The following is a 19,473-nucleotide window of genomic DNA, read 5'->3' as shown; positions in this document are numbered from 1 at the left end:
AATACCTATCTGTGTGCTTCTTGTAAAATTTAAAAAGAGTGGAAATGACAACATCAGAGTTAACAGGAAACCCACTGTAAAGGATGTGTAAATGTTTCTGAGAATATGTAATGTAACATTGTAGCAAGCACTATACACTATACACAAGAAATAATGCACACACGGAAATAAGATATAAAGTAAAACTTTATCATAACATACAAGTTTAAAGCCCTGAGAACCATATCTTTATATTACTAATATGAACAAAACTGAATGTGTGAAAACCACTTTGGAAAAGTGCTCCTCTTAAATACAATCAGCACAAACCAGTTTTTACAAGCATTCATGTGTTTTGTCCTATTTTTGTTTACTTTAATCAAAGAGAAAACTATAATATCAGTAATATCATTATTATCATGTCCATAATAATAATAACAGTACAAAAATATGCACAAACCCCACAGTTGAATTAATATACGGAGCATTGTACAAGCCAAAAACAACAACATAAAATTGATAAATGAGGTATTCGATAACCACTTGCATATGCGCCTGTTTTTACACAGATCAGGTTAGTTTTTAAACAATTTAAAACTGAATTAACTCCAAAATCATCTGAGAGACAAAAGGTTCTGCAGACTTCCAACTTCACAGCTTCCTGAGTGACGAGACTTTGCCTACAGTTACTGACGACAAAACAAAATTTAAAAAAATAATAAAATAAAATTCAACACCAAAACCAAAGTAGCATCCGGCGAAGTGACTGCAGCTTTCCGTTAGTACTCGTCCCCCAATGCAGCTTCAACATCAAACGCAACAATGAATACAGCCCACTGCCCTGAGGTATTGTGGTTTGAAGAGGGTGAGGGGTGGGGGTAGGGGTGTTGTTGAGGGTGGCAGGGTATCTCTACTAGACCCAGACATACACACAGTTACAAGCATAACACATCATATACACTCATTCACACAGCAAGTCAGGTAGCAGCAGCCTGGAGGTCAGGGAAGTGATGAGTGGAGATCAGACCAACCCTCAACACCTTCCAGTCTATAAACAACAAAACACAAAGTGCCCTTCAACAGCAGAAGACGACCGTGGCTGTACTGGGCAGCTCCTAGTGAACAAATTGGGAACTGCATGGTTGTAAAGGAGGCTAACGCTGGAGAGTGCTAATGTTTCCCCCACTGATGTCAAAAATGTCATCAAAACACTCCCTCCCAACTCAAATAATAATCATGACATTGGCGCCACCTGCAGTATAGCTAGTGTATTCAGGCAGGGTATCCCACATGCTTAACTGCAACCACATACAGCATATACTGAACCTGCTTGCACACACACAAAACACACACAGCCATACACAAACATACAAAGGCAGTGAAGCTACATTGTCAAATAGTCAATGATTAGACGAAGCAGATGAAACAGAAAGCTTGGACTTAGAAATGTTTTAGTCACGCAGCTTAAAATCATGAAGCTTAATCGTTACTAAAAACAAGGTCCATCAGGAAAAAAAAAAAAAAATCAACACAAATAAATAGCAAAACTCTCCTTTGACAACTGGTGTCTAATGTCTGACTGAATTGTTTCCCCTCAAAACAAAAAAAGTGATTACTCTCCAAAGGATTAAGCTTGAAGAGAAAGACATTTTCCCAGCCAGCAGAGCTGTGAAACCTCTACTGGCCGGATCTCACCAGCAACTACTTTTAAGGCAGCATCTACAATTCTCACCTTTATAGAATACAGTTATGTGTCATACAGGGTTGTGAGGGGTACACCACAAGGACATAAAGCGCCGTCCTCAAACCCCTCAAACCCTCAACTGTGATCTGCACTGCAAAACCTGACACGTAATGGCTAAAATACAGTCTAATAAAAGCAACAAGGCTGCCCACCTCAGATCACACTGGGCTCAAAGAGGTTTCTAAACAGTTAAAATGCCTCACATTCAACACAGATAAAGCTAGAAAATTCATTTGCATCCTTGATGGTATTTCAAAATGCTAAGAAGTTTTTTTTAAAGAGAGAAACATACCTTATAATTAAAGGGATGTTTCTGGATTATCAGGAAGTGGGTCCTTTAATTATTAGACTCATGGGCCTCTATCCATTGTCATTGGCTTGGGTGGGATTAAATGTGGGAGACAGCTCAGAGAGGCAACAGCTCCTAGGCCACAGTTCCGGATAAAAATACTTAAATATTTGCTAAAGCCCACACAAACGTCCATCTGTACATGCCACGAAATCCGATTTTGAGATTTTCAATCCAGTTTTAATTTTACTGATTTCTATTGTAACTTTCCAATAATCACGTAATATCATTAAACATGAAACAAAAGAGTTTACCTCACTTCACTCTGAAAATATTTGATCTTGCTTTAGGAAAAGAAAACTCAAAATCAGATTAAGTGGGATTAGATGCAACATTTCTTTTGGTCCAAAACAGACCTTGAACTGCCACAGCAGGTGTGAGCAGGATTGTATGAGGGATCAATCTGTAGGAGCGACTGGGCCAGTCTTTGGTATCTAGCAGTGCAATAACCAGAGTCTAATGTAAACCAGACTTTGGTGTTCAAACACTGGTCACATGATTGTACACATGCATATCATTTTGTCGCTGTTGTGAAAGAAGATGTTTAACTGCAGTCAAATTTAAGGTTGGCGTGGTTGTTTTTATGTTTCTTGACCCCTTGAAACCTGTTCCCAATCCTACAAATCTACACGAGTCAGTGAGGAACTAACTATTCTTTTCTATATATATATATATATATATATATATATATATATCACTCTTCTCAGACAACAACTTTAGTAACAAAAAAAATAAAGAAGAAAATGGAAGCAAGCATAAAACAACTTCTACAAGTAAATACAGGAGGAGAGCGATAGCAAGCCCATCCCAGTTCTGTTTGTCCCCAAAACCACCAGCAGTGTGTCAGTACGTTTACGTCAGTTTCAGTTCAGGTTCGATTTCCATCACGGGTTGGGGGCGTCAAGTCTTGATGGCTTTGCAGCCGCATGAGGTATGTAGTGTATTTCTCCTTTTGGGAGAGTCTGATGAGGTATTCTTGAAACAGTCATGTAGACTTGTGCATTCTTCAGGTATGAATCCTTTTTTTCTCCTTTAAATTAACAGTGATTCCTTGCAGTTAGGGTCACATTGCTTCCTGAGAGAGAGACACCCTCCAGAGCAGAGAGGCCGAACTATGCGTAGACATTGACGGTGTCAGGCTGACATTCAGCTCTGTGGCTGCAGCTGGAGGGAGGATGCACAAACAAAATGAGGGAAAACAAACTCAAACCTGATCCTGTAGCAGCAGCTAAGAACGCCTCAGTGCTACTGCTCGGTAACAGAGAGGAGCCGAGTGGGGAAATGAGCTCAGGGTCTTCTAGGCTCGTTGTAGGTAAATAAAAAGTTGCTGTCCCTCCCAACTTTGTGCGCTATTTGTTTAAAGACAGCTAGTGCGGACCAGCAACAGGGTGAATTATAAGTTTGTACTTCAAGCCTTTCGATAATTGACTGAGGGCGGACTTATGAAATGAGGTATTTAATGTGCTGATCTACAGCATCTGATCATTCACCAGTTTGACTTCAGCAAGGGGATACAGCATGTTAAAGAAACCTGAGCGGCCCGGGTTGCAGGCCTGTCACTGTGAAGGGGATGCTCTGTACACAAGGTTCCAATGGTTAGTTACTTGACTTCCCCCGATTGCAACTAGGTCAAAAAAGAATACAAAAATAAAGTTGATTCAGGTTAAATATACTACAGCTCCTGAGGTAAAGACACCACTGCAGGTTACTTGATTTGAGGTATGTAAAAAGAGAAAAACTAAAAACACAAAAAAATCATTCTAAAACACAAAATCAAAAAGACGACAAAATGGCAACAAACAAACAAAAGTCCTAAGATAAAACTTTTCAAGTTCAGTTGTGACTACACCTGTCAGTGGGTTTTGGCTGAGCTGATTGTGTTTAGCATGTACATTAGAATTAACAAGTGTGTGTCAATTGTGTGTGTGTGTGTGTGTGTGTGTGTGTGCATGTATATGCACGATTGTGTGCTTGTAATGTAATGTAATGTAATGTAGCGTGTGTGTGTGTGTGTGTGTGTTGAATAAAATGCATAGCTCTGCGTTTGGGCACATGATGTCGTATAATATTCTCAGGCTCTGTGTTCATGATTGGACAGCCAAGAGGTTGACAGGGTTGATGAGGTATTTGTTGTGCAACAGTTTGTTATTCTTATTGGTTTCTCATTGTACTGTATATTCATGCGGAGTCCCCCGGTGGAAGAGAGACCTGGGGAGCAGGTACAAAGGGCAGCTTGAGTTAAGGTGACCCGCTGGGGGCTGGCTCAGCCGAGCCAGGACCCTTTGAGGAGGAGGAGGACGTGGGGCTGAGGGTGTGAGCCGGGGGTGCAGAGAAGCCAAAGCTAGTGCTGGTTCCAGCGGGAGAAGCTGAAGCAGCGGCAGTGGACACAGCGGGCCCCGGGGCCCCACCAGACTTGTGGGCAAATAGGGTTCCTGTAGGAAAACAGGAGATATAATTACATTAAGATCGACACAGTGCTTTAAGCATTACAAACGTGAAGATTACATTTTTATCTGCTGGAAAGAGAAATTACAGATGGTGCACGTCATGAATCCTGATAAGGATTTTAATATTTAAAAACCCCTCTTTTAGTTTAAAAATTTTAGTTTAATTTAATTTAATTACTCCATACTCACCTGAGTAGATTGTGCCATTAACCTCTACAGAGACAGTGATGCTGGCATTTCCATTAGTAGAGATGCTCAGAGACATGTCCTGCTGCTTCTCCTCTGAAGAGACAGAAATGACAACACGCTGATGATTTCTGTATTCACATCACTATTTAAAAATCTCAACATTAATACATTTAAATGTGTTTATCCAGAAACAGTGAGTTTAGAAACTCTATGCTGACAAATTGCTGCCAGTCTGAGAAGAACTTACCGATTTCAGAGGGCTGAATACCTGTGCAAAAAATTATTCAGCATTTTATATCTGTAAATAATTTAGACAGATTTGTGAAAGATTGATTTAATGTTGCCATTATTAATTTTTTTATTCATCAGTCACTGTCAGTTACAGTTTTCTCTAGGATTATTTAATATCCGCCGGATGTTACTGTGACAGACAGCAGCAGTGTTAACTCTGTTTTCTGGAAAAATGTTGCTAAATATCAGAGTTGCTTTGTTGTTTAGGAACCTGGATGTTGTTTCAGCAGAATATTACTGCAGAATATAACTTTCCAAATACTAAGTTCTTATTTGGACTCATTGATAACACTGAGTTGTCACTACTGCCAGGTTCATTTAAGAGTATCTTGACAAACTTGGCAGCACTGACCTCTGGTGGTGATGGCAGGGGCTCCCAGGCGCAGGTTCATAGGCATTTGGGAAGCCATAGCCAGCAGGTTGTGCTGGAAAGCCTGTTGCATCAGGCGCTGCTGCTCTTCTGCCAGACGGGCCATCTTCCTCTCTGGCCCCTCTCCTCCACCGGTCTCCAGCTTTTCTCTCAGCTGCTCCAGTGTGGCAGCTCTTGCCAAACCAGCAACCTGCTGCTGACCCAGAGCCAGTGCCATGGAGGGCCTTGCTGCCATGATGGAGGGGGTCAGGTCATCTGGAAGAGAGAGAGAGAGGGGGTTAGTTTTATGAAGTCTAATGGATCCATTAGTCCATGCGCACAGACTGACAATGTAAATTAGGGGTCTACACAGAGTGAATGTGAATGTTTGTCTATGTGTCAGGTTGTCTCACACAGCCAGGCCACAGGCTGTGATAGATTGGGGACATGACCTGGGCGTACCCTGCCTCTTGCTCACTATGAACAAGGAAAGGCTGCACAACGCTGAAGAGGATAAGTGGGTATAAAATAAGTCTGCCGTCTAATAGTTAACGAATCAGTGAGAAGAGTCTTAGTTGACTCTTAGTTTTGATTGGTCTTTCGGTCACAGGAAAAAAACATTGGCACAGAAATGAGACTCTTCTTCAGTCCTGTGTGGTATGGTACTGTACAGAGCTAGGCAACAAGAGAGAACACTACCATTTTATTTATTGTCTATTATTTCTATCAATAACATTATTAGCAGCTTGCAGTACTTTTGTAGACTGTACCAGAATCTCTGCTCTTTAGCATTTGGTTCCTTTGCTCCTGTTCTTACTTTCATCTACTAAATTCACCATTTTAGGGGGCCACAGTCACCTCAGGCCAACCCTGGCTTCACACCAATTTTCTGCATTTATTAAAATTATTCTTTACTTGGCTGAGAGACCCCCTCCTGCCTACATGATCAAATAAATGAAAGGTAAAATATGGTGCATTACACAAGTCAAACTGTGGATTATGTTTGGGTCCAGAGCAGAGTTACATTCCAGCCAAGTCAAAGTGACATCAGATAAGACAGCAGTGTAATGACAGTTATCAACAGGATCCTACTGATGTGGACGGAAGGCTTCAAAGTTCATAAAATGCCCCCCCTCCGGCGTGGGAACCATGTTATTAATCAGTAGTAAAGGTGAGGGCTCTCAGCAGCCTGGGGCAAAACTGGTTCGGACATGGTCTCTTAAACACCTGGATGAACTACACACACACACACACGCTGGCATGCACACACTCACAAAGTCATATAAAACACGAAACACACACACACACACACACACACACAAACACACACACACACACACGCACACAAACTGACAGTGAGATATTGTGGAGGGATGGAAGGTGAGTCATTGTGAGAATGTAAGACACAAATCTAACAGCGCACTCTCATACCAACATTCCTGCGTACACGCTCTCATACCAATATCCTTACGTGTATGCACAGTCACACACACTTGTCAAAACAAGAGCAAGACGCTCTGATGAAAACAGTTTTTGGTCAGCTGTCAAGGCCAATATATGATGTCTTTGTAATCATAGAGATACTTCAATCATGTAAACTGTAACCTGATCTATAAATACTATGATACTGTGCTGTAAGCCATGTGTTTATCCACAGCTATGACTAGATGTAGCTTTTCTAAACTCTGACAGAGGGCAGTATTTCACTATAAGTACTCAGCACATCTGTTACTGGAACACTCCAGTCTACACCAACCACTATAAGGAGGTTACAGTGTTTAAAGTAAACATTTGCCCAGTTTAATATAACCTTCATCAATCCAGAGAAAGGTTTCTCAGCATATATGCTTACCCGCCCTTCCCCTCCAAGTAGCATCCTGCTTCAACCTTCATAGTTACATACATGTTCATCTAAGAGCTGCTTGTTTGCTTGCACTTGCAGGCAGGCCTGTTTTACAGAGTAAACCCCACTTACTTTTCCACATACTTTTATTTGTGAATAAACAAAGGTTACCACACGCTACTATAAGTCTCTGTGCCAAAATTAACCTGCACAGCCTACCTTTCTTCAGAGAGGGTCCTGGTGAGGCCTGCAGGCCATTAAGGGCCCCCGAGGTCCCAGCCCCAAGAGCTGAAAGGTGCATCTTGGGAGGTGAGAGGATGTGGGGGGCTGTGCTGGGAGAAGGAGAGAAGCGGAAGAGGCTGCTGCTGTAGCTTGGACGACGACCCTCACGTCGGTTACTGTCGATGGCGGCCTGCAGCTCACCTGGGGAGCTGAGGCCTTTCCTCTCACACTCATATGGGTACAGGTATTTCATGTACCTGAAGGGCAGAACACACATACACAAGGCAATGCATCATATCACCATGGAAACATCCACATGGCAAGTGTTAGCGTTATCATCAGGACTCATCAAGTGGATCCAGTTCAAATGACCACAACAACCACTTGTCTCTGAATCAAAATGATAAAGTCTCTGTGACATTTTGGCATGAAAATTCTCAAATTTTAAAATGTGAACTTTAACATACAACACTACGTAAGTACATTATACTGGTTTAAGTTTAGTTAAAATCCAAGTTTCTGTCTTTGCCCTTAGAAAAAGTTCCTACAGAACAGTGACAACATTTACATGCTCACAATCCTCTTTTTAGAAGACAGTAGTTATAAAATAGCTGCTGGTTGTTTATATTTGGCCAATATATCGCACGCACACACACACACACTCACACACACACAAACATGTTTTACAAATACTCTAATATTCAGAAGAAGAAACTACTCTGTGTGGTTTGAAAAGCTTCTACATCTTATTTTAATGCCAGATTCAGTAGTTTTTGTCAGTGTTTGGATTATATTTGCATATTCACCTGGCCAGGCAGGAAAAAGGTTTTTGTTTTTTTTTAAATCTGGTTTTGCTCGCAGAAATCTACATGTCTTGTGTTGTGCTTCTCTAATCCCCTACCCTGATTATAGAGACAAGGTCTTTACAAAATCAGGTTATTCCAGAAAGCTAACAGTAATTTATTTCCATAAACTTAACACAACACCTGGTATGAAGATTGTGCAAAACAAGTTTTGCATACTATGGCTATACTTGGGTAACATCACAGCAGCTCTACAAGTTTGCGCAGACATACCTCTGGTATGTTTTCCATCACATCAGAAGATACGGTAAAATGAACATCAACTATTATGCATGCTGACTGCACAATGGTGGAACAGTAACACCGAGGATCAATACGAAGCTAAGAGCAGCGTCCATTAGATAGAGCCTGCGAAGCAACGCCACCAACATTAAAAATACATGAAGGTTCATTAGGGCACCGTGCTCGTGGACAGCATAGAGAGGTGTTACATCTACTGAAGGGTTTCCATCAAAGGAGCGAGTGAGTTTTAGTCGAGGCTCGACATATAAGCTGTCAGTCAAACCCCACCTTAGTCATTATGAACTCTGACCCAAATCACATCAATAAATCTATGGGAATCAATGGGCTCTATGTGTGATGTAATGGATGGAGGGATTGAATGGGAAGATGGAAGGCGGCTTGTTGGAGGAAACAAACTCGCATGTGTATAAACACACAGGCACGGTTAATATTGATATCCGTACTCATACCAACACAAACACACAACACGCACACACAATCCACATGCTCTCATACCACACACACACATCATGGCATGAGGGATGTGCTTGTTTCCAGATGAGAAGTCACACACTAGAGATTCTTTATTTAGTTCCAGTGAATCAAATTGCAGTTTATATAAGATTAACATTAGACAAACTGGGTCTCTGGGTGTAAACAGTCAATTTATAGCCACTACAGGCAATGAAATAAATTTTGCTGGTTGTTTTGTGACACAGACACAAAGACTTACTGTGTGCGCAGGGTGAAAGCTGCACTGGTGATAGAGGTGGGTAGGTTGAGTCCCTTTGTGATTTCTCTCCAGATCTTCTTGTTGATTACCTCAACCAGGCCTCCCTTCTCTGTCACCAGCTTGTACAGCATGTACAGATCCAGGACCTGCTTGGCCATGATGGGGATACGATTGACAGGGGTTCCTGTGGAAGAGAGGAAAAATCATAAAATCAATCAATACAGGACAAATCATACATCTGAACTTAGTGGCGCATAATGGAGGCTTTATGGTGAATGATTTTAATCCAAGATGCATTTGTGTATGCATTTTTAACATGGTCAATCTCAACGGGAATAGAAACCATAATGCCGACAATTTCTCTCACGTGAATCCCTGCGGATGCTTAATTGACACTGAACACAGAAAATGCATTTAAAGCTTCCACAGTGGAAATGACAAAGTGAGATGAATTTTACACTACACATTAATTTCATCCACCAATCAATGCTGGAAACACCCAGAATCATTTTGTGACCTCTAGATACTAATCTAATTGCTGTCAGGTTGCTGTTGAGACAAGGGTGGTGGGCCTGTTGTCCACATGCCTGTTAAATTTGGCTTGAAAACATATTAGCCCAGTTAAGGCAATCTGGCTTGACCTGGAAAAGGGGATTCGCAAACAACACAAAGCAAAGCGGCTCTAGACTTTTGATACAGATGCATTAATCTTGTCAACAGCTTATCTGCAGTGGAGCTTGCTGGGAGCGTGTGGGGAGTGGGGGGGGGGTTCAGTGTATGCAACAGAATCAAAAAGTGCAATGTGCAACAGTGTAAGCATGGAGTGGGAGGAGGGGACTGGGGATTGTGACGACCTGCTAATCCATGGGCAGTGGTGGGTGGGGGGCTCCTGGATAGGCCAGTATAATGAAGCTCATTTAGAGGATTGTACTGAGTAAATCCACACCCCTCTGCTGTTAGTGCTGCTGGGCCCAGCACAGGGGAGTCATACAGATTTGCCCTCACAGTTAATGCCAGCCAATCCTTCAACCCTTCCACAGGCTGCTCTTAACCTGGAACTGGACTCATTAATGACTTTGTAAAATAGCAGTGTGATCAGGCCATGAAGATTAGCCGTGGTTCATTTTCTTAAATTAGCAACATGTCTTTAAGCCATGTGCAAGGGGTGAACACATGGACCTGCATAAGTGGGGAGATCAGGAAGGTGTGGCATCACTGTCGGGCACTAAGGATCATCTAGAGTGCTACTTTATAATGAACATAGAGTTGGTGGTCAAGGAACTAGACTTTTAAATAAAGGCTTATAATCTGTTAAAATACATGTCACTATGGAGCAGTGATTCTCTATATGGTGGCTGGGGAAGCTGGTGACCCTGCAATATTAGGCAATCTTTTTTTTTTTGGCACCATAGTTTCCTCATTCTGTACGTTAACACTGCAGCAACAGGATGTGAGTTAAGATTTATAGGTTGCAGGCTGATAAGAATAGACACCTGTTGCAATAGTCTTTAGATTCAAACACAGACCAGTGAGGAATTATAGGCAGCCAGACTAAAATGGAAAGAGAAAATATATGCAGAAATAAAATATGTACTGGGGAACCAGTTTATTAGGTACATGTGTAAAATCTAATGCAATCTGGTCTACATCCTGGTGGTGGTGTGTCTAATGAAGCAGTAAAAGTAGAAAATTAAATCCAATTAAATTAAAATTAATAATGCAAATTTGGAGCAAAAACAGAATCTTCTAAAAAGACCTGTAAAGACTCCTTACACCCTGTAAAATGATCACAACCACAGTATGTGGTTAATATTGTTCTGCTTGCTAAAGCTGGAGAAAATGCTGTTCTCAGAAACCAGTCATCTTATCTCTAGAGCTAATTAACAGTTTGCAAAACAAGTGGACCTTTGCCAAGATGCCGGTGGCTTTTACAGACCATCTAAATTAGCTATGTGCAGAGTGAGAGGAGAGAAACAGCGTTATAATATTTAATGTCTCTTCTAATTAATTACCCAATAAGTTAAATTAGCCACATCTCTTCCAAACACATTTTGATTGTTTTTAATTTAAGCTGTAGGTAGTAGCTGTTTTCAAATTTGAGTTATTTAAATTAAGAATGAAATCCTAAACCTGTATTGATACACCTTTCAAAATCAGTTGCAACCATACCTGGTTGTAACTGATTAACCGTATGTAAACTTGTACATAAATTACAACAGGTAATGATATGGGAAAAGAGACAATTATACAATAAGTTTTAAAATAAATCTTGTCCTTCTGAGTTTTGGTCATTACATCACTGTCAGCCTGAAAAAAAGATTGCATTGTGAATAAACCTGGATAAACTGCATGTTGATGGCTGACCTTCCACTATGTCTCAGCAGCAACATTTCCAGAACACGCGGTGCAGCAGAGCACCGGGAATGCTTTGCTGCCAGCACCTCGTCAGTTATTTAATGCAGTGTTGGACATCAATCCTGCATCAAACAATATGTACAACTGGAGGGGTCAGAGATCAGCCAGGGGTTATTGATGTGTGAATTAAACTGCAGGTCAGCGGGAAGCCATGTTTTCATACTGGCCCGGCCATGAACAATGAGAGGACAACAAATGAGACACAACAGCACTGGCCCCATAGTGACACGCCAGCAGTTAGTTAGGCTTTAATTCACGCCTATGCTTTTATTCACCTCTTTATCAGCATCTGCTGTCAAATCAACATCAGATTCAACACATTTACAAGGAGACATTTTCAGAGCACAAAACCACACAAAGAAAGAAACTACAAATTTCAGACAGGAGAGCAGAGTGTGTGTATGTGCTTGAGAGGAAACAAAATATCTATCTATATATCTCAAGTGGACCAGAGGTGGTTTTGAAACCTAAAACAGCATTAATTAGTCAACACGTGAGATCAGCCAGGTTTCAGATTTCAACATGGCTCGAGCACATATGAAAGCGCTGGGAAAGCACCTTTGACAATGCCATAATTGACCAAAAATCCCATTACCAACACTTGAGCAGTTAGCCAGAGAGTTTCCTAATTTGAGAGAATCAACGTGCCGCCTGCCTTTGGTGTCCAACATCTGCTCTGTTTCCAACCCTGGAGACATTTAACTCCAACAGGCTTAATTAGAGCAGCCCAAAACATCTCTTTTGATCACAGCAGCACAACTCCTTTGCCTCACAGTACCATTTATGCACTTTATTCTGCTGATGTTATATTTTTGCTTACTTTTCTTGAGAGGGACAACATGATCATTGTGATACGAGACTGCTTCGTGGCACTGGACCATGCAGGCCTCAAGTAGGCAACTATTGGGTATTTCATTTCTCTGTAAAGCCGTGATTTGTCCACACGGCTGCTCTGAGCCAATCTGTAATTGGCTGCAGGCTTCACCTCCCATCATCCTTTGCCCCGGACTGATTTTCCCCCAGGGACAGGGCCATCAGGAGCCTAGTGATTAATGGCACCAGGGGTCAGAGGTCGCTTTGGTGGGAAGTGTCCTGGCTGAGGGCCCCTGAACCACTCCCTAAGTCCTTCCTCCAACTTCCACTGCAAACACAAGAGCCACATGGCTAGCCTTCAAACGGCTAGACTTCAAATGATAAGGGATATAGATACAGAGTCTGACAGGGGAGAAAAGGGCAACGAGTGTAACTGAAAAAGACTGCTCAAAAAACCTGAAAGACAGACTTCCAGTCTAAGGTGTTTTAATAAATGCAAGCCTTCTTAGGACAATACTTTTGGAGAGAGTTTGATATCAGATGATTTGGCTGATATTTTCTGCAGATGATCACCTATCTTTATATTTGATAAATTCCCTCTGGATGATTTCCTAGAAGGGTAGAAATCATTTACAGCATTTAAGCAGAATGATAAAAACACTTTGATGAAAACTCAATTATAAAGTAAATAAAGGCCTTTTATTCATCATTTCAGAGGCTTTATTAGACATATTGGCTGCATGAATTAGGCAAACCAAACTGTGACAAAGTGTCTATCTGAATTAAAAATGAATATTTCTCAACTTGCATTACAGTCCTATCGTTCTATCTCAATGTGAGGACAAAAAGGAAAAAAAAGGAAAAAAAAACAGGGGAACAAGGTCATTTTATCTGACCCCTGACCTATTTTTAGCAGGAAACAGCTGTTCGCATTAAAGGGCTTCTATAATAAATCAATTGGGTGCCACTGACGCCAGCAGTGGTAAATAATCGCTGACTTCACATGATGGGCATTTTTTAAATAATTAAGTGACAGAGCAACAGCCTTCCAGCGGACAACACACAGGAAATGAATTCTTTACCAAATGAGCACTGGCTGGTGTGAGGTTTCAACTACCATCTATAGTGAAGAAAGACATGAAAAAGAGGAGGAAACATCACATCATCTCATTGTCTCTGGTTGATTTAATTGTGGTGATGAATTTGAAGATGGCTCAGTTTGATTATTCAGTTTTTTTGAACTCAGACTAGTGACATGAATAAGAGAAAAACAGACAGAAGAGAAACAGGGAGGAGAAAAGAAAACAGAGAAAAAAATAAAGGTAAGGAAAAAAAGAAGGCATCAAGAGAGAGATACTTTTTGCTGCCTCTAGGAGGGAGGGAAGGAAGGATGGAGAAAAAAGGAAGGGGGAGGTGTAGTAGCTAGCCAGCTGGAGAAAGACTGGATTACTGCTGTAAGGAAGGTGTCAGCCAACACAAACAGCCCCTGGCCTCATGGCAGTGTCTGAGTCCTTTCAGAGCACCCACAGCCCAGCCACCCACCCACACCTTCCTCCTCCTCCTCCTCCTCCTCCTCCTCCTCCCTACCCCTACCTCCACATCTACACACCAGATCATACCAAACCAGAACTACATCTCCCTCTCTGCACTTCAGACCATTTCCTCAATTAAATTTAAGTTATTATTGTAACAACCATTAGTAAGAAACAACAATCCCAAAGTAGTGTTTAAATCATCCACTCTCAACAACACCTTTTGCATTAAAACATATCAAAAACATTAATTATTTGATGGCATAAACTGCACCACTGAATGTAGCTGATGGCATTTCAAACTGCCTAAAGTGCTGCAATTTGTAATTAATTCATTTCTACTTCCTAAATGATTAGGTGTTGAAGATGTTTTTTGTGTAAACATCATTTATTATATCTCGATAATATTATATCTTTTAGAACAGCACCCTTTAGAAAATTATATTATTATTATTTTCATTCATACCCACCCTAAATTATTTAAGTTTGTCACCCTGCATCTGTTATTTGAAAAAAAAGGAAAAAAAAGGTTAATTTATCACTACAGAACAGCCCAAACCCTTCATTAACACAGGACAGAGAGACACTGACAGGAGAGACGGGTGTCTGGGCTCCACATGCTCGAAGTTTACTTTATGTCGGGCAGCCCCTGGCTGTTTAGTTTATAGGTTTGTACGTCGGGGCAGCATATCGTCAGGACCCTGCTCGATGCTGGGGCATGTTTGTTTTATTTTTAATGCGTGGCCAGGGACATAAAAGGTAAAAAAGCCTTGAGTGCATGGAATTTGCTATCTTTAGTCCAGGCAGAGCCACCACTCGCCTGACGGACCAATTCATATCAAGTGTTAAGATATGTACCCCCCTCGTAAGGGAAGTTAAATGTAACGTTACACTATAGATACATTGCTATTCCAAGCATGAAGCTAAAGTCACAGCTGGTAGACGTAGACAGAGAGATAGGAAGGCAGGAACAGTCGTCTAATAAAGTCTATAATATGTCGGTCGATATGCTCTGTGGTGTTGTCTGCATAGGTTTCATTCCTGCCATGTCAATAAAGTGCAATTAATGCGAATTGACGGAGGGAGACAAACAGACAAAGGGAGAGAGGCAAGACAGGAACGAGAAAGAAATAATGAGTTAGTGTCTGCCAACTGTACCTAACCATAAGTCGTTCCCTCAGCCCATGAGTTTAAACTCAAATATCAAAGACATCCTACTAAAAACATAACACTGGGTCCAGTAAAGCCACATGTACCACGACAATGTCCTACAACATTATCAAGTCACGTCATGGCATGATTTGACTATATCAACAATAGTTCGATAAAGGGCTGTAAAAAATAGTGAAGTAAAAAAAAAAAACACACACACAAAGTCCTATGTTTTTGGGGTTTTTTTGGTCTTTGCAAAGAAATGACAAAGCAACTAAAAATATCTAATCAGCTCATAAAGGCTGGGAGCTTTTTCACATGAGCACCATTCATGTATCCTTTTATTGATTTGGTATAGAATAAACCTTTATATGAGAAAACCTCCAGTTTTGAGCACTCCCTTCACTAGAATCTTAATTAGATCTGACAAAAGCCACAGACACAGCTCAGATTCATCTTGTTATTTTATGAGGATCAAATACCACCACATCCCTGCCTTGTCTCTTCCTCCCAGGTTTCCTTCCATCTCAATAAAAAGAACAAATACTAAGGGAAAAAAGCAAACACTCAATGATGGATAAGTCACTTGAACCTATATTTACTCAGCGAACAGTGAGAGAAGCTTCTTAGCAAGAATTATTACAGTGAGCAGGCATCCAGTATATTCAAGGAGCTGTCTTCTGCTCACTGTCGACTGCTTCAGCCTGTGGTGTGAAAAATTGCAAAACTGGCAAGGCTCCAAACAACAGCCAAACGCTGTAAATCTCACCATGTGCTCTTCACGCGCTGCGGAAACCACATGAATAATGACACTAATTGAGCTTTAATTATATGATTTGAAGTTTGTCAAGTGCAATTTTGCAATAAATCTCTGCAGTGATGAGCCCGATACAGTTTTACATGATGTTTAAGTTAGTGTGAACCGTTTGGTCAAGCCTTAATCTGTTAACAGTCACACTAGTAAAGCATCTTGGAAATGAAGCAGAGAGACAAACTGAAAAAAGAGAGAAAGAAAAAGAGAGAGAAACATGACTCCTTCTCAATGGGTCATGAAGATGGGTCACCTGGTGAAATAGAGGGGGAGGGGGATTGAAAAGGTTGGATGGCGCGAAAAGTGAGATGGCCTCTCCAACTGTAACCCAAGTCCCCTCGATCCCCAGAGACCCGGCAGATCAACTGACTAGACCCCAGTCAACACTGGCTTATATAGAGCCGAGAGAGATGGATGAATGGATGGATGGATGGATGGAAAGACGGCTGATGCTCTTACGCTGCATGGTTATTCAGGGTGACTAGTCTTTTAGTTTCTGGAGGATCTCAGAAAAGAGAAACGTGTGACCTCAGAGAGAAGTTTACCAGACAGGGAACATGCTGATTTTTGAATAAACCACAATATAATTTACAAATCATTGAATACAATCATTTCATTGGACGGTGGATCTCCATCGTTTTTCTCCACAGCAAGCCGAGACTAGTGGAGAAAAGATTCTCACGACCAATTCAAAAAATGACAGGAATACAGGTGATGAAAAGCTGCAATTTTGTGATGGAAATTCATCAAAAAGTGTCAGATATAGTTAAACTAATGGACTGACATCTAATTGTTGATAGAGGGGACCTGGACCTGGAGGAACCAGGTAACAAGGTTAAATATACTTCCCTCTGCTCTGTTTTGTGCTTGATTTAAAAAAAAGTCTGTGTCAGATACAGTGTTTCTGTTTATCCATCTATTACAGCTTCAGGCCATTTTTCCTCGTCATACATATGGTTCAGTTACTCCACCCTGCAGCCATATTTGAAGGCAACCAACCATTAGCTGGACATGTTTGTCTTCCAGAAACATCTAGTTGAGCAGCGAAATTGTGCAGGTTGTTGATGAACTTGTGTGTGTTATTGTGAGACCAGCATCCTGCAGATGAATGAATCAGACAATACAATCTCTATTGCATTGCACAGACCTACTGTGCAGGATTGATTTGAATGCTTGACCTTGAATGTTGTCAACAACTACTGAAGACTCTTGCATTGCTCATGCATGAGCCAAGCATTCAGTGTGTGGACATTTCCCCCACCCTCAAAATACCTGAGTTTGCCTTTCTTATTCTGCTGAGTACAAACACAAACAGTTGCAGAAGCACTTTCCCCACACAGTGTGTAAATTTGGTCAATACTCAACAAGTACTCAGGTTAGATATAAACCTTGGGTACAAAAAATCCATTGTGAAATGTCTCTTCTGGCTTTTAGGATCCAAGCTCTTAATGTAATTGGACTAAAAATACATTTTGCAAAAATGCAATTTATACAAGGGCAAACGGCAGATGACAGGGAGAGTAGATTTACAGAGTGTGGTTGTTGAAGAGGGTGAGGTAAAATCTTTGTTGACATATGTAGCAGTTATAAACACTGATGATAGAGGCCTGTATTGTGAGTTACAGTCAGTTAGAAAAAAGGTCAATATCCACAAGCTAAACTTAAGAACAAGCATGAAAATACTAAAAGGTATACAGTCAACAAAAAAACAACATGTATTTTAACAGAAGTATTTGTATTAAAAACAGTCCAGTGTGCAAACATTTTGAATGAAGTCTGTGTAATTTTTAAGTTTGCTGGATCAGATATCAAACACTTTGACAGAGTGTATCATGTCAGTGTTTTTTAGCGACTTAACAGCATGGTCAAATATAGTGAATGACCTCTGCTCTATATTTACATCTGACTGGAAGATCAAGTGAGAGAAAAGTAACCCAACAGTTTGCCCTTGTAAACAGCTATCTCTGATCTTTGCAGAAATGTCAAGAATGTATATGTCACATAAACATGACAATGGTATGTTGTGTGCATAATAGAGGGAGGGGCTTTAGAATCAACTGCAGATTCCTGTGATTAAGCTGCGAAGTTAAGCAGCGTTTCTCATATATAGGCTCGACTGGGGCTGCCCACCCCGGCTAGGTAAAATCATTCAGTTTCAACTTAGGTAAATCTTACATTAGAAACCCTTATTTCACTCTTTCAAACTGACAAATTTTTGGCCACACTATGTGCTGCAGTAAGTGAGTGGGGACTGGAGGCTTCTCCGTGCGCAGCTGCCCAGCTAGCATCTACAGACAGTTTGTATGTGAGGATTTTAGGGGACATTTGTAAATTGTAGCAACAGAAAATAACCTGAGTTACACGCTCCCCATCTAATCTGCATGCACATTGGTCACATGCTACGCCTCCCACCACAACAAGTACATTCTCGACCTCAACCTTTTCCACTCGAGTGCCTTTAAACTCAGATAAAACAAATGAGGGACGGAGAGGCAGTCAGGGAAAAGAGTAATATCTAGAACAAATGAAAACAACAACTAAGAGAGAGACCATATGTAAAAATACACAATGTAAGGAAGAGAGAGGCTATGGAAAGTGTACAAAGAACAATTCAAAATCAGAAACTACATTATTTCTTCCGTGAGAATGAGATCATCTGTGGCCAACACTGGTGTCAGGTCACTGATCAGAGCATTGTGGGTGTCGCTGGTTTAAAGTGTAAGTAGGTGACAGTGATGTCTTCAGTGGCAGGTGCGACACTGAGGGGGCTCCCCCTCCCTTCTAGTAGGCCTTATAACACAGCTAACTGCTTCAATCAATGGACACCCGGATTGACAGATAAAGCCATCAGCTGACAAGCCCCATTTGGGGCCCAGCAGCACTGATCAATACAGGAGACATCAGCTGCTATAAGCCAAGGAGAAAGAGGGATATGTTGAAATGGGGAAGAGATTGTGGGGGGTTGTGCACTCATCTTGGAAATTTTAACTCCCATCAATGCTAATTACTTTTGGCATTTGGAATCCATGACACTGGGTCATACTTCACCTTTCAGGGATATAGCTGATGCTCTTAATGCAAAGTGACGTAAAATGAGGTCAACAGCAGAGTATGCTTTAATTCCTGAGTTACAAACAATAGATTGTATTTAAAAAGCACATACTACAGCATGAAAAGTCAAGTTTTAGGCCTAGCTGCAAAGGATAAACATTCCTCTTTCTATGTTCGCATATCATCACTTGTCCATTACCTTTATCTAATTGTGTAACCCACACAACAAGTCACATCAACTAAAATGCCACTGGCAAAGTGGCAATAGCGTCTGTGTGTTTCACGTCCATTTCTTCCCACAAATCAAGTGTCTTGTTTTCCATTAGGCCCCTTTGCACTCAGATCTCTGTTACTGTGTGGCTTATGCAACACTGCTGCAGAGCGCCACTGGAAGTGAGCTCAGGGCTATTGTACTGGTGTAGGGCTCCTCTGGGGGCTGTAATGTATTTCATACCATCCATCACAGGG

The 19,473-nt window shown here is 41.1% G+C and overlaps 1 protein-coding gene across 2 annotated transcripts in view; it reads right to left on the bottom strand.

Annotated features, from left to right (window-relative positions):
• Nucleotides 1-168: 168 nt before the first annotated feature.
• Nucleotides 169-19,473, bottom strand: part of LOC139627439 (AT-rich interactive domain-containing protein 3B-like) — a 53,251-nt gene continuing 33,946 nt past the window's right edge. For both annotated transcript variants that reach the window (XM_071488178.1, XM_071488179.1), the window contains exons 5-9: nt 9,232-9,415; nt 7,411-7,670; nt 5,352-5,624; nt 4,709-4,801; nt 169-4,504 (exon numbers count right to left, since the gene is read on the bottom strand). In XM_071488178.1, coding sequence (XP_071344279.1) covers nt 4,311-4,504; nt 4,709-4,801; nt 5,352-5,624; nt 7,411-7,670; nt 9,232-9,415 — 1,004 coding nt within the window. In that variant the 3' untranslated portion in view covers nt 169-4,310. The remainder of the gene's footprint in view (nt 4,505-4,708; nt 4,802-5,351; nt 5,625-7,410; nt 7,671-9,231; nt 9,416-19,473) is intronic.

This window comes from Trachinotus anak, unplaced genomic scaffold, assembly GCF_046630095.1.
Source record: "Trachinotus anak isolate AG129_WGS33_773 ecotype Australia unplaced genomic scaffold, CSIRO_AGI_Tana_v1 ptg000011l, whole genome shotgun sequence".
NCBI lineage: Eukaryota > Metazoa > Chordata > Actinopteri > Carangiformes > Carangidae > Trachinotus > Trachinotus anak.
Note: the sequence above shows the minus strand (reverse complement) of the source record. Positions and strands in the feature narration are given on the sequence as shown.